The sequence below is a fragment of the Lycorma delicatula genome, chromosome 2 (assembly GCF_047948215.1).
Source record: "Lycorma delicatula isolate Av1 chromosome 2, ASM4794821v1, whole genome shotgun sequence".
NCBI classification, from domain to species: Eukaryota; Metazoa; Arthropoda; class Insecta; order Hemiptera; family Fulgoridae; genus Lycorma; species Lycorma delicatula.
Window position 1 is genome coordinate 223,341,933 of NC_134456.1, and position 15,500 is coordinate 223,357,432.

Below are 15,500 nucleotides of genomic sequence, written 5' to 3' on the forward strand. Positions count from 1 at the left end.
AGGTTTTAATGTAATGAGCATGTGCTTGCATCCACCTCGGTTAATATGACTTCAGCTCCTCAACATGAAGTCTAAATTGGAATGCGCTTATAAAAATTCTTATTCCAACTACTCATAATAATAAAACACATGAAATACTTTTTACAGTATGATAATCAGATTTCACCTGAGGATATAGAAATCGTTGACTGCCCTGCTGCATAACATGAGCACGTTCTCCCTGCCACTGTTGATAATGTTGTAAGCGTTCAGTATTTGGTCTTTGCCATGTCGTAGTCCTTGTATTATGATCGACATAATAAATTCTTCCTCTCGGATCTCTTCTAATTTCCCATCCAGCAGGCAGTGGCTGAGGTCTTTCCCATGATGTACTTCTGGTGTTATGGTCCACATAGTACCGTCTGCCATAGATGTCGTACCTCATTTCCCACCTATTAAAAATCATGGTCGATTAAAAGAAGAGAAAAAAAAACCCTAACTCTATTTTAACTCCATATAACTACCAGACTAAATCTAAATTACAAGTAAAAACATATAATTAAATATTAGAAACATGAAATACAAAAATATACACATTATTACTAATAGTAATGTTTAATATTAAACGAATTTAATAAAATAAATAAAACATTTATTAAATAGTTTAATAGTTTAATATTAAACAATTTTTTTGTTTCTAATGTGTACTTGCAATCTGTTCAACTTTGGAACAATATCAATCCTATGGTCCAATAAGATGAGGATGATTCAAGAAGAATGTTGCAAACTTTCGGAACATGTTCTACCGGTGAAAATAAAGAAGAAAATTAATATAAATATGTAAATATATATAAATGAACTGCAGCTTTGTACAGAATCAAGCCAACTGTTCCTGAGATGTATAGTTATTGAACACCAACCAAAGTACACTGGAATCAAATGTATAGTATTCAAATCTATACAAAATTAACTTATCTTTAGTAGGATTTGAACCTCAGAACCTTCAACTTCAAAAATCAGCTGTTAAACAATTGATTTGCGATGACAATTTTACCATTAGATTAATCCGACAAGTTGTTTATCAGTATACAATACTAATAAATTGGTAGTTTATTTATTAGTATTTAAAAGTTATTAGAATAACATTAGTTTAAAAAAAAGAATAATACCCAGGAGGTAATGCCTCCTCTGCTGGAGCGCCATTTGTCTGTGGAGAAATTGGAGCAGCCTCAGCCTGGTTAACTGGAGAAGCTGATGCTCCATTAGTAACTGGTTGTCCTATGTTGGTGGGCAGCCTGCTGGCTGGAACATTCACACTAGTGCTTGACAAGTTTGCAGAAGTACTACCCCCTAGAAATTAATCAAATTGAACCAATTACAAACTTTTTGCTTACCATTATTATTTATTATATGGTTGTAGTGTATATCACTGAAAAAGTACAATTAAAAATATAACATGTAAATTTAATAAATGCTCTATGTAAAATGACATCGCAAAAATATTTCTACTTATCCGTGTAAACAGGATAAATAGGCAACAAATTAGGATAAAAAGTAAATATATATTCATTTACTACATTAAAAGAAAATTAATAATGCAAAAAAATATATCTAGAAAACAATTTTTAAGTAAAAGCGATAAAAAATATTTGAAAACAATCAATAAAAATCTAATTTAAATACTACCTATGACAATATAACATATATAATATATATAATATATATATATATATATATACAGGTAAATAGGAAGGCAGTAAATATTATTGGACAAACATTGTGTTAGAATGAGAAATAAAAATTTTATATAACATCTTCATCTTCAGGAGCACTTATAAGCAACCATATGAATTAGAATTACTGTTACTATGATAAGAGAACAATATTCTGATCACGTTATGATAAATTAACACAAACTTTTAAAAGAAGATAGCACATGCCAACGATGCATGGAAATAATAAAAAAACAAATAAAAACAGCAATGAAAATATAACAGATAAAACCAGACACTAATAATGCAGTCCAGGGGAAACTGTTTATTATATCAAAACTCTACTCTGTTTATTATATTAAAAATGCATATTATACTGAAACTCTTTATTATATTACTTAAAACCGTAAATATTAAAAATGTATTCTAAATAAGTGAATAGATCTAATTTTATCAGCAGAATGTATATTAACAAAAACAACTATCATTTTATGAGAATGAGTTTTTATCATCTATATAATACTCTTGTTTTTATTAAAAATGCATCTAAAAAGTTAATATCGCAAGATACAAAGTTATCACTACAAATCATTAAGAACCATAATGACAAAGCATCATACAAAGCAGTATGATGAATATTAGTATTTATATGTTATAAATAATAATGGTTACTAAAAATATTGGTGCATTTTGGGTGCTCGCAGCCAAGTATGCTGTTAACTGTACACATTGCCGAAATGGATAGCATCTGAAAATTCCATAAGCCAGATGATACCATACACTCCACAAAACACCTAGGGATCCTATTAAATAAATTCAGGTTTCCTTCAAAATTTTGAACATTATTTCTCAGTAAAAATTTTTTTAAATACTGATCTACTTTATTCTAAAATACTATACTCAACTGGACTCGAAAATTACTTGAAAATTTCAAGTACTCGCGCGCGCGTGCACCACACACACACATAATGTATATATATTTTACCAGCATGAATTCATACCTATTCATTTTCCAAATTGTTAGAAACATATTTGAAATTTGCAGCCCTGCAAAAAAAATCCAATGAGGTTCAACAGACTTATTTTCAACAGGATCTGGCTAGACCTTAATCTGATTTAAGTAAGATTTGGTTGGATTTAATCGGTTGCCTATTGAAGAAACTTGTTGAATCCAGTCAAATGCTATTGAAAAATTACTGAATAGGATTTGGCTAGAACACTGTCCAATTCAATGAGATTTTAACAAGATTTGATTGTAATTAAATGGATTTTTTTAACCAGGGAGTGGAACTCTTAATTTATAGCATTCACGCTAGAAATTTAAATATAACTGTCGATTGTTTTTCTTAAATTGACAGTATATTTTTCAAACAGAGAAGAATATTCTCCTCTAATATCAAAATGTTTAGAGAATTTATTGAAACTTCATGAAATATTTTATCGCAAACCACAGCCTGAGTTTTTAAATGGAATATCAATATACACACGAATATATATATCAATATCTGTTGGGGTTGCACAAGAAAAAATAGCTGCTGGTAACACCACATAACATTTTATATTGTTGCGATTATACATCGGTCACTTCTGAATGAAACGCACTGAACAATGTTCGTACTTGACGTGCACAATACAACGTCTCAACACCAACAATGAACATAACCCAGACACACACACAACATGTATGCACGCCCACACGCACTCCAAGGACACAACATGCCCCCCCACCTTGAAGGGAACCCCTTCAGAGTTTATACACACACAAGAACATACTGCTAAGAGAAAATACAACCAAAGTGAACAATTTCAAAATAACAAAATACAAAGTCTGTTAGAACATCAGTATGCAATAAAACTTAGAATGCAAAATTGTCTGTGCATACGCTGAAACTAAACATTAACAACAAATGATATTATATAAGTAAACAGTCAAATATCATGTTTTAGTACATTTTTTTTGGAAGAGGACAAAGCTTATAGATAGCTCTTTTAAGTATTCCGGTAGCTGTCTTAACTGATACAACTCTTACGAATCCATCTGAGACAAGATATAGGGTGAGGACGCTTGCCATATTCCATTTTAAAGGTGGTAAGTTGTCTTCCTTGATGAGGACTAAATTACCAGGTCGGAGATTTGAATGCGGTTTGGTCCACTTTCCACGCTGCTGAGACTACTGAGATATTCACCGGACCATCGTTTCCAAAAATGTTGAAAGTTCTGCCGCACAAGTCGCCATCGTGAAAGCCGGTTTATACTAATGTCTTGCAGATCTGGTTCTATCGGCATATCGGTTTCGCCACCAACAAGGAAATGAGCAGGTGAGCGGGGACAAATCAAAAGGATCACTGGATAGTTGAGTCGACGGTCTAGAATTTAGGCAAGCCTCTAACACTGTAGACATCTCCTTAAATGCGATTAGTTTATTGCCAACTACTCTTTTGAGATGGTATTTTAATGATTTCATTGATGTCTCCCACAGGCCTCCAAAATGCGAAGAGCGTGGTGGTATGCACCATGTGATGTTGTTCATGTGATGATGCGTCTTGTGATAACCAAACGTGAATTTTTTCTTGATTAGGCTTATTCATAAGAAACTTTCTAAATTCATTTAATCGATTTTTGGTCCCGACAAAAGTTGTAGCGTCAGAATATAAATGTAATATCTTCCTGCGACAAGCCGTAAATTGTTTTAAAGCACCCAAGAGGGACTCTGTGGTTAAATCTCCAACTATATCAAGCTGGATAGCCCTTGTGGTGAAACATACAAACACAGCAATGTAAATTTTTCTCGGTAGAGTACCTCTTCTGTTATCGGTATGCGCATGGAACGGTCCACAATAGTTTAATCCGGTATTGATGAATGGTTTTATAAGTTCTAACCTAGTTGCTGGAAGGTTACCAGTTAGTTGTGATGACGGTGTAGATTTCATTTTAAAACATGTAACACGATTATGAACGATCCTTCGTACGATATTTTGTCCATTTAGTGGCCAGTACTTCTGATGGACTGCAGAAAGCCAAGGCTGTGGTCCAGCATGTAACTGTTTAATGTGTTCCTGTTCCATAATTAGGTAGGTAAGTCGGTGCTTGGAAGGTAGAAGTATTGGATGTTTTCGGCCTTGCTCTTGATTTGACAGTTCTAAACTTCCGCCCACACAAACGATGGAAGCATTGTCGACAATTGACTTTAGTGTTTTTAATGTACTTTTATTGTTAACTTGTTTACCTTGTTGCAACTCATTCAAATCGGTTGAAAAAGATTCACATCGGGCCGATATGATTAAGTGATTTAAAACATTATTTAAATCATTGACGGTTAAAAACTTATCATTTATTCTCTCCTTGAGTGGTTTTTAACAATTATTAATAAATCGCAAAGAAAATGGAATAACCCTTTGAAGTGTGGTTAATGTGGAATATTTTTCCCAAATTTCAGACATAATGATAGACATTACAAGTACCGATTCCTTATGTTTTTCTAAAGTAGTTTGTTTAAGCTCAGTAGTTGTCCACCGACTAGGATTTTCAGATAACCATTTGGGCCCGTGCCACCATAATTGATTGTCATGAATTTGCTTTGGTATAATCCGCATGAACTGTAATCCGCGGGGTTATCACTGCCTTTCACATGGTTCCATTCACATTTGCCAGTAAGTTCATGTATTTCTGTCGCCCTGTTAGTAACAAAGGTTTTCCATTGAGCAGTTGCTGAATTTATCCATGCCAGGACTACTGTAGTCAGACCATAGCCTGTATTTACTGAAAATCATTTTCATTGCAGTTGTCACTTTCTTAACAGGACGTGATAACAATACGGTTGCACATAATTCTAAACGAGGTAAACTGACCCTTTTGATTGGTGCCACTCTGGATTTAGAGCACAAAAGACTAACTATAACATTATTGTCTCTTGATTCTCTATAATTACAGGCACCATAACCTGCTTCTGATATACATCACTGACATTTTCTGGACAAATTTTTTGCGGTGCGTTAAATAAAGTCAAGGTACCTAATTCTTCATAGTAGCAGCAACAAGATGTCTGTACAGATTCCAGGAGAGGGTTGCCCCAACCAACCTTCAGTTCCCATAGACATTGCATGAAAATTTTAGACTTGAAGATCACAAGACCGATTAAACTAAGCGGGTCAAATATTGATGCTATTCGTGATAAAACATTTAAATAGCACATAGTCTCGAAAAAAGGATTATAAAATTATTTTTATTAGCAAATTTTTAAAACATAAACATTCATTTTTACAGAATCTGTTCAAAACATTACAACAGCAATAATATAAATAAATACTTGAATAATAATAATATATAATAATATAATAAATACCTGAACTAGTTACAGGGACAGTATTTTCAGAACCTGGAGGCCGAACACGAGCTCTAATGCCTCCATTAAGGATACTCCTATTAGGTACTGATTCAGAATTTGAAGGTGCTGAAACAAAATGTTTTCATTAGTTAACCAATTTCTCTTAAGATTTTAAAAATGGGCTTGCCTCTCTATAGCTACTAGGGCAGGCAGGGATAATCTGAGATTTCAGAAAATAAATTATATGAGTGCACAAGAATTTTATTGGATTATTTTTTTTTAATAATAAAAATTAAAAGAGTTAAAGCAAAAAAATAAACAGAATATAAATTTTTTGAGGTGAAAATAAGTTAAAAAAAAAAAATAATGTATAAAATTATTCACATGTTGGTTAAGCTTAACAAATTTATGGAAGTAAAGTTTTATCTAAATCTAACACTCCCACCAATAAACGTTAATACAAGGACGTAAAATTTTCAAAATAACTTCTGTGTTTAAGTCTGGGTTTATAATTTTGTAAAGGTGCAGCCTGATATATGATCAATAAAATTGCAAAAAAAATTTTCAAATATTAATACTGAAGGGAGATAAAAAACATATTTTAATTTTAGAATATGGGGGTTGAGTTTTTGAAATTTTTTTTTTATTATTTATGTATGCAAGGTTGGTAACAAATTAACCAAAGTTTTTCACTAAAGTGCCTCTGAAGAAAATCAGAATTAATTTTTTGTGACATCCCCCACCCCTGAATGAATTTTAAAAAAATATTATCAATGCCCCCATATATTAAAATATTTCAACCAAATTTGAGTAAAATCGTTTCAATCAATTAATTCTGTTGTATAATGCGAAAAACATTGCAACACACATACATTGTTTGAATTTTTTTCAACAACAGAAAACAAAAGTCCTCACAGCCATTTCCAGAAAAGGAGTCGCTAGTCTATTGAGCTAAATAAGTAACGACTCCATTGCTGCTATAAGGTAAGAGCATAACATCACAGATGAAGGCAAGTACGGTACTAAACACAAATCCAACAGTACTTAACCAAAGAAAAAGTGGTGAACGGTAAGCAAATGGCTAATCAACTCTGGAGAGGAATTGTCTATAACTGAACTGCTTAATCTTTTGCCGATGGCCAAAGATCTTTAACAATCCAAACTACTGATGCACTGATCAATAAATTTAATTATTTTATAAAATTCATTTTTTCTTTAAGGTACAACAAAATCTAGCAGTACACAAAATGTATAAGAGTTCACTGTAATTAACCATTGAGAAAAAACTTCAAAATTAGTCTATATTTTTTTTGGTGGCAGATTTTAAAAGGAGCATAATCCTAAATTACACAGATATTTTACTTAAATATTTTAAATGTTGTAGTTTACATATCCTCTCATTTGAAGTGCTGGTTAAATTGAAATACTAACGTTTATATTCACATTCCATCTTGTGTATCTGAAGTTATGTTATGCATTAGTCGATTTTGATTTATTGGGACACAATAGCACCGGAGCATTTTGGCCCGACTAAATAGCTGGCTCTAATAAACGAATTTGTAAATTGTAGCGTATACGATACTGTACTGCATTAAACATACACACACACATTCTACATGCAAGTTCTACCGATATATACATGAGGTTCAGTATAATGCAGTCACAAAAATTTAATGTGAAAACCGAATTCTAAATCGGTTATGTAGTTCAAAATACCTGTTCATGTAGCCTACTGTTAAAAAATGGTAATGACCGATTCTTATTTTATAGTATTTTCAGATCTCAAAATAAAATAACATTTTTTGTGTTAAATGTTTATATAGAATTGACAGCCATACATACAAAACATAAAAGTCTCACCTGATTATTTTCTTTGATAAAATTTATCCAATCTGCATTGCCATTTTCGTTTTAATGACATTCGGTCAACAAAATTTGTGCAATTTTCAACTCAAATTTAGGACTACTTTCTCTTCCTTCAAGCATAAAAAACTTGCATAAAAGTCCAGCAATAATTTTTTTTACAACTTGTATTTCTGGTTCATCTTCATCGTCACTGGTTTCATCCATTATGCTGCAAGTGGGCTGGAGTTTTTCAACAATAGCGATGTCACATTCTTCATTTTGTACTCATTCAATATTTTTGTCAATCTGTACCAATTCCTGATAATTTTCAACTTGCTGCAGTGACGTGTTACCATCATGTTCCTGCATATTTTCTAGCTCTTCTTTTGGGTCAGAAAACCACAATAGGTAAAACAATTTTTTATTGTCGTTTTATTTACTTTACCCCAGTTGTCGGCTACGAACTGAATTGCTTGCAACAAGTTGACTCTTTCACTTACTTCTCTAGCTGTAGAATCCAAATTAGTGAATTTTCTTCTATTTCTAGAAGAATATGGTTCACCCGCTTTCATCATTAAATAGACTTCATATTTTTTGTAATTCCAGTGTCCAATAGTTGAATGAGGCTCATTGTATTCGGCAGTAAAAATTCAATAGTAATGTTTTTTAAACAATTTGGTCGCGGATAACAGCACAATTGTCAATCAGTAGTAGGATTTCTTAATTTTTTCTGCAACTTGACATCCCAATTGCTGAGCCATTCTGAAACATTGCACTCAACATCCAAGCATTTTTATTAGATACATCAACATCCAAGCATTTTTCTTGGATACATCATGTACAACAACCTGTCAATTCTAAGCCACTTCAAACAACAAGGCTTGGCAGCCTTCCAAATTAAGAGTTTATGTAAGTTCCGACATATTAGCACAACAAAACACAGTACATAGATTTTTTGGATCCAGACAAGACTATGTTTGTAACACAAGGACCCATCTGGTGTAGCACAATAATAGTCCCGTTTCATTGGCACTGTAAATGTCATGGACAGAAAACTTCTGGAGAATTTCAGGGTGTTTGATAGATTTCTATGAAGCAGCATTTTCTGTATCAGTACTCGATTTTTCACCATAAGCACTTGTATTTTATCTGATTTCTCGTTTTCCAACAAGATAATCCGTCATCCGTCGCTTTAAATTCATTATGATTAAATTTTTAGCAAAATATTCTGCCTTGTCTTTAAGCAGTGGACCGCTGACACTACACCTTGCAAAGTTATAGTGGTGAACCATTTATTCAGAGCTTCTTCAACAAGCGGGTGCTTTCCACCATCCTTTTCTCGGATGTTCCATAATCTTTTAAAGCTCATTCTTCATGTATTTTATCTTCTTGGAGCACGATACGAGCTATCATACTTTTCAGTATACCGGTTAGTTCCAATAATTTACGCTAGCTTAAGTTACGTGGATACTTTTTTATTTTGTCAAGATGGTTTATTCGTTCACCCGATGTCATATTGTTATGCAACATTTTAACTCACAATTTTAATTATCTGTTAACAGATAGAATAACAACAGAAACAGACAGTATGAAGATGTTGATACAAGCCAATGCAAAATGCGTTGTAAGTGTACGCATAAAAATGTCAACAAAATGTGTGAAACAAGTGGAAATAAAAAAATCAAAAACTATGACTGCAGGTAACAAAACAAGCACACAATAACAAAAACATGTTACAGTACACCCTTATTGGTGAAATTAAGTTATTCACACTAGTGAGATAAAAAAGCTAAAGAGAACCATGGAAATATGAACGTTCAACATACACGATACAAAAGACAAGAGACAACAAACCATAGATTGCAAAGGAGGTAATGCTTTCAGCAGGTATGACTCACTGAAATTCATAAAAATAATGATTTAGAATGGATTTGTTAAACATCAATCATATAACAGGTGATGTCATGTGCAACATCAAACTCCTTTGTTATGATAATTATGTTAGTTGTTATGATTAAATATTTTATTGATTAGGTTTGTTGTTTGTTATTTGTTATGATTAATGGACTAAGCACCATTACTGCACTTTATCTGTCGGAATGTTTACTGCCTCTATCCTACACCATTGTCTAGCTGCATAATTATCAGAAGCACAAAGTTTGTTGTTCACCACTGGCCTGTATTCACTTTTAATAAGAAAAAATATCAGATATTGGCCAGAATAAGCAGCATTATGGATTGAATAAACAAAGTACTTATCAGTGTAAAATCTTGTTTTTATTCTTTAAAGAACTGTCCCAAAAAACTCGCTGCCTCAATCAACCAGTGGGCCAATTATCCAGAACATAAGTACTGTACATAAGTTTTTTAAAATTATAATCAAGATTTGATTGTAAAAATAGTTGTGTAATAAAGAAATAGATTTTTCTCATATTGGAAAACTTTAGTGGCATTTATGAGATATTCAATAACACTAGGGACAAAAATAAATTTTTTTGTCTCAGAAAGAAAAATATGTGATTCTGATAATATTGTTTTCTCCTGAATTCAAATATGATCAGTTTTTCCGATCATGCAAAGTTTCCTAGAAACTGGCAATTATAATTTTCAATAGTTTAATACTTTCTGCATTCTTAAGTACACAATATTCAAACATTTGACTTGCCTGGAAAGTAAGAAATGACGATTTTCTGCTATATTTCACCCGTGGAGCATCTCTCTTGATGGTCCAACAATAATCGGCCAGCATATTAGGATTCCATTAGCCTTGATACCTCTTTACCATAGCTGAAATCTCCTGATGAAAGTGTTCTCCGTGGTCATCACTCTCTGCGCCAAGATTTTCTGGGAATGAATGTAGGTGCAAGTGCAGGAAGTGTACTTTTAAGAACATATTGACACCCAAATTTTTATAAAATGTTATAAGATCGTTGACAATATCACTGAAATTTTCCACTTTGATTTCCCCAAAAAACTCTGCGTAACATGTTTGAATGCTTGCCAAGCTGCTTCTCCAGTGGATTCAATAGTTTCTCAAACTTTTTATCGTGCATTAGTGATCGTATTTATGGACCCACAAATATTCCTTCTTTAATTTTAGCATTATTAGGACATTTCTGTATATGAAACCAGGGGTATTGTCCATGGCCTTGATAAAATTCTTCATTAATCCTAGTTTGATATGTAATGGAAGTAGATACACATTTTTAGAATTACACAATGGTTTCAAATTTTTTCTGTTCACATATGAGTGATTCGCGTTTCGGCCATTCTTTTCTAATAAAATGGTTTTTTTCTGTCCCTATTATACCATTCACACAAAAAAACAGTACTTTGTGTAACCAAGAATAAGTGGAATTACCTTCAAATCACCACAAATTTCCATTCATACACTGCATATTGAAGTTTTCCAATATAAATTTAAAGTTTTCATATATTTGTTTCATACTAGCAGAGTGGGCCACAGGTACTGATGGGAATTTATTGCCATTTTGCAAAAGCACACCGTTTAAACTAACTTTAGAGGAATCAATGAACTAGCGCCATTCTGTTGGGTTATGCTCATTACAAAGTGTCTCCATAAGAGAAGGAATGTCATTACAAAAACACTAAGCCATTTTCTTCTTATTTCTTTATTTTTCTTATTTCTTATTTTCTTCAGAAAAATAGTCTTTAAATAAAGAATGATGATTACAATAAGTACAAATCTTCGTATTCTTTTGAAGAAGATTCATCCTTTCAGCCAGCAAGCAACCATTTCAGACTGTTTGTTAAAAAAACCTTTTTTTGGATAATGATCTTGTATGAGATCATTAAGATTTTCTTGAGTCAATAAATTAGGCTCAGATGAACTGCTTTGTTTATAAGCTGTATCACCAGAAACTGTTTCTTTTTCTTCCTTACTTCCATCAGACTCTGAGCTCTCTTCATCTAACGTCACATGTTCTGGAGGCTTTGGTATGGGCAATTCTTTGTAGTGTGTTACTGGTCTCTTTGCAGATTGCAAGTTAGGGTACACAATTGTATGTTTTGATTTTGACGTAATACCTTTAATGTTTGTTAGGCAGAAGTAACAGTCAGAAGAGTGATCTATGGGTTCCCTACAAATCAGTGATAACAAACGTCATATGGCATGTGCCCTGTTTCCATGCAGTGAGAAGCCTAAAACACAATAAACAACCGATATGTGGGGCCAAGGCCCTTGTTTGTTCTCAGACTTTACAACCAAAATAACATTCATAACACTTTTTTACTAATGGAGTAAAGTTTTGTCTTTGGGACTTGAGCATCACTTCACCACATACATAACAAAAATTGTTAGGATGATTTAAACAAACCCTAGGCATTTTTTGTAACTAACGATTAATTAAAAGAAATAAAGTTGTGAATACGTAATACACAATAATTCAGACACACAGAGCAGTCACACTGATGTGTTTACTAGTTCATTATCTCACAACTGGCATCGTTCTAATGAATGTGTGCTACACTACATCACATTTGTACATATCTATACACATCTGAACCTGCATAGCAGTAACAATGCTACCCTTTGAATTAGCTCATTTTGTTAATCATATTTACAATGCTCTAGGAGCATTACTTGACAATGGACAAATAGACTAAAAAAGTTTTAAAATATTTAAAAAAATTAAAATAAAAAACTGTGGATGATGGAGAAATTCCGAATACATACTTGAAAAACAGGATAAAAACTGCATTAAGTACACACATTGGTACTCATGAGACAAAAATCATGTTAACCAGTGTAATCAGTGAAATTAAAGGAAGAAAATTAAAAGATAAGTGAAATCAGTAAATTTAATTATTATTGCTGAAAATTTTTAGTGAAATTAATCAATGTTGTGATATTTACTATATATTATATGTAACTGTAATAAGTATGCAGTAACTTAAACTAAATTACAAAAACCTAATTTAACTTTTTTCACAATGTATGTTTTCTTTAATTTCATTTTATCTAACATCTTTTAGACATATCATAAATATGATATTAAGTGATAGCTTGTTAAACTACATATACTAACCCTAGATTGCTTATATGTAACCATGTATCTCTGATAAAGATCATTTATTAACCTTGCATTACATCACAAATTAAGCAATTTACACACTACTGAATTATTTTAACTTGTAAAACACATTATAATAAAGTTATCTTATTAATTCAAATGTCATAACTAACTGAAACAGAATTGAAACTGTAAAATATTCTGAAATTTCATCTCTGGATAACTAGTTGATTTATTTATTAATTAGATACATTAGGAATAAATTTTAAAGGTTTTAACACAAAATTTATAATTCCAATAAATCAATCTTAATATTATTTCATTACAATTAATAATGGCAAAAAATAAATAATTTAGTAAAAAAAGCTACAACAGCTAAAAAATAATCAGAACTACAAATAAGTAACAAATCTAAAATTCAACTTGTTTACTATAAAATTATGTTTATATGAACCTTACATCATAACTAGACCTGAGAAAATAATATAACTAAATTCACTAATGTCTGTTAAGAACATTAAAAAAAAAAACAAAAACAATCTGTAAACAAACAAAAACAACTAAAATCTGTATAGATGCAAATGTAAACAATTAAATTTAAGGAATTTAATACTCACTAATTAGTAAAAATCATTAAGGAAAAACATACTTTCATGAAAAATATATAATTAAAATTTAGAATCTTCCTAAAAATTAAATCCAAATTAAATTAAAGTAAAAAGGAAAAAACAAAACAAAACACAGCTGATTCTTTTCTTGTAAACCATATGATTAAAAAGATAAATAAAAATTAAATACATTACAAAGTATGTAACTTTTGTATCAAAACACATGTGAAATAAACAAAAAGATTATTTTACTTATTGGAAAATATTACTTTTAAAAGAAATTTTTTTTAATCAAATCCTTCTAGATTAAATACAAAATAACTGGAGGGGAGGAGAGACAAATAAGTTACAAAATAAATATTAAGAAAGTGATTATAAGTCTATACTAGACAGGACTGTCTATAGGTCTATATACTAGACACTACCTCTATCAGCAATCTGGCTATTTATAACAATCAGCTACTCTTTGTTCAATGCAGAGAAAGGCATCGCAACATTTTTTTTTTTAACTTCTAGAAAAAGAATAAAGGTAATGTTATTAAACGGTCAGTATTGACTGAGATAAATGTAAGTCACAGCAATTATTGGATTATACAAAGAAAAATACATATGGCCTAGCCTTTAAAACCAAATTGTAACTAAAAGATGGTTTCACAAAGAGTAAGCAACAATCTGTTGACCTAAACCGACAAATGCAATTAAACTTGTTATTTTTGAAGAGATATCCAAAATCAAAAGTATTTAATCACAAATAATCAAAGAACATGGAATTCATAAATCTTTATAGTTTAATTTTTGGATATAAAACAAGCACACAAAAAACTTACCTAACGGTGAGGCATGACGTGGTGGTTGAGTATAGGCCGACATATCAATTTTAAGTCCATGAAGTAACGTAATTAGGTCACCGACTTTTGTAGGTGTTGAATCATGTTTTGCTTCTGTCATTAAATCTAATGTTAACTCAAGATGATCACATTTACCATTGTAATGAGTCAAAACATCGTACAATGATACTCTTTTCTCTCCGTAGACACAATCTTTACGAAAAGTGCTATGATCAAGCAAGCGATAATGAAGATGTGAATATGGAGTCACTAATCTAAAGAAAGAAGATATAATTAACAAAACTATATAAAACGAGGGAGGAAAATAAAACATAAATAACAGAAATAAGGAAAAAGATGAAATTGTGATCTCAAAGCACTTCCTTTAAAATAAGGTAAGACCATACAATACCATCCATTTCACATCTGTATTACTGGTGCTAAATAAGTAAATATCATTAACTTTGTTTTAGACTTTTTATAGTAACTGTAGTCACTGCTTTAAAGAGACTTCACATTTAACAGTTTATAAACATGTGCATACATGCATAGTTACAAATTACCATGAATCCTACTAATAGATAACTTGAGATTTCAGAACAAAAAGTTAAAATAATTAAATAGTAGCAGTGACTTCACCTAGAACTAAAATAAAAATATAAATTTTCTACTTTATTTTACTGATGTATGATGAATAATAATTATATATTTTATAAAAAAAAAGAAGTAAAAGAACAAGAAAAATTCAAGTAACAATTTCTGTTCTCATTATTACTATTTTTGATCATTAATGAAATAATTATTTTTTTGTATATTTATGATATGCCATATATTTTTAATTCAACTATCTAATTGCATAATGCATTTTTTTATATTCACATTTACAAGCCAGCCATGAAAACAATTCCACTAATACCATATTTAAATATTGCTTCACTGTTTACTGTATTTTGGCAAAATTTGCAATTTTTAACTTAGAAAAAAAATTATATTTATTATTAAAATAAAATGTTTTCTTTAAAAGTTAGCGGCATCTATTTTCAAAGCCACACGCTAAAGGCATGTATACAAATATAAACAAAGGAACTCTAAATAAAACTAATTGGAATACCACAAAAAAAAATTATTTTTTCATTTCTTATGTCAATTGGTCCTCTTAACAACTAAAACA

At 31.1% G+C, this 15,500-nt stretch overlaps 1 protein-coding gene across 2 annotated transcripts in view; it reads right to left on the reverse strand.

The window, feature by feature from the left end:
* Positions 1–15,500, reverse strand: part of Su(dx) (WW domain containing E3 ubiquitin protein ligase suppressor of deltex) — a 68,482-nt gene that overhangs the window by 34,204 nt on the left and 18,778 nt on the right. For both annotated transcript variants that reach the window (XM_075357230.1, XM_075357231.1), the window contains exons 4-7: positions 14,330–14,604; positions 6,035–6,142; positions 1,149–1,329; positions 167–431 (exon numbers count right to left, since the gene is read on the reverse strand). In XM_075357230.1, the coding sequence (XP_075213345.1) occupies positions 167–431; positions 1,149–1,329; positions 6,035–6,142; positions 14,330–14,604 (829 nt within the window). The remainder of the gene's footprint in view (positions 1–166; positions 432–1,148; positions 1,330–6,034; positions 6,143–14,329; positions 14,605–15,500) is intronic.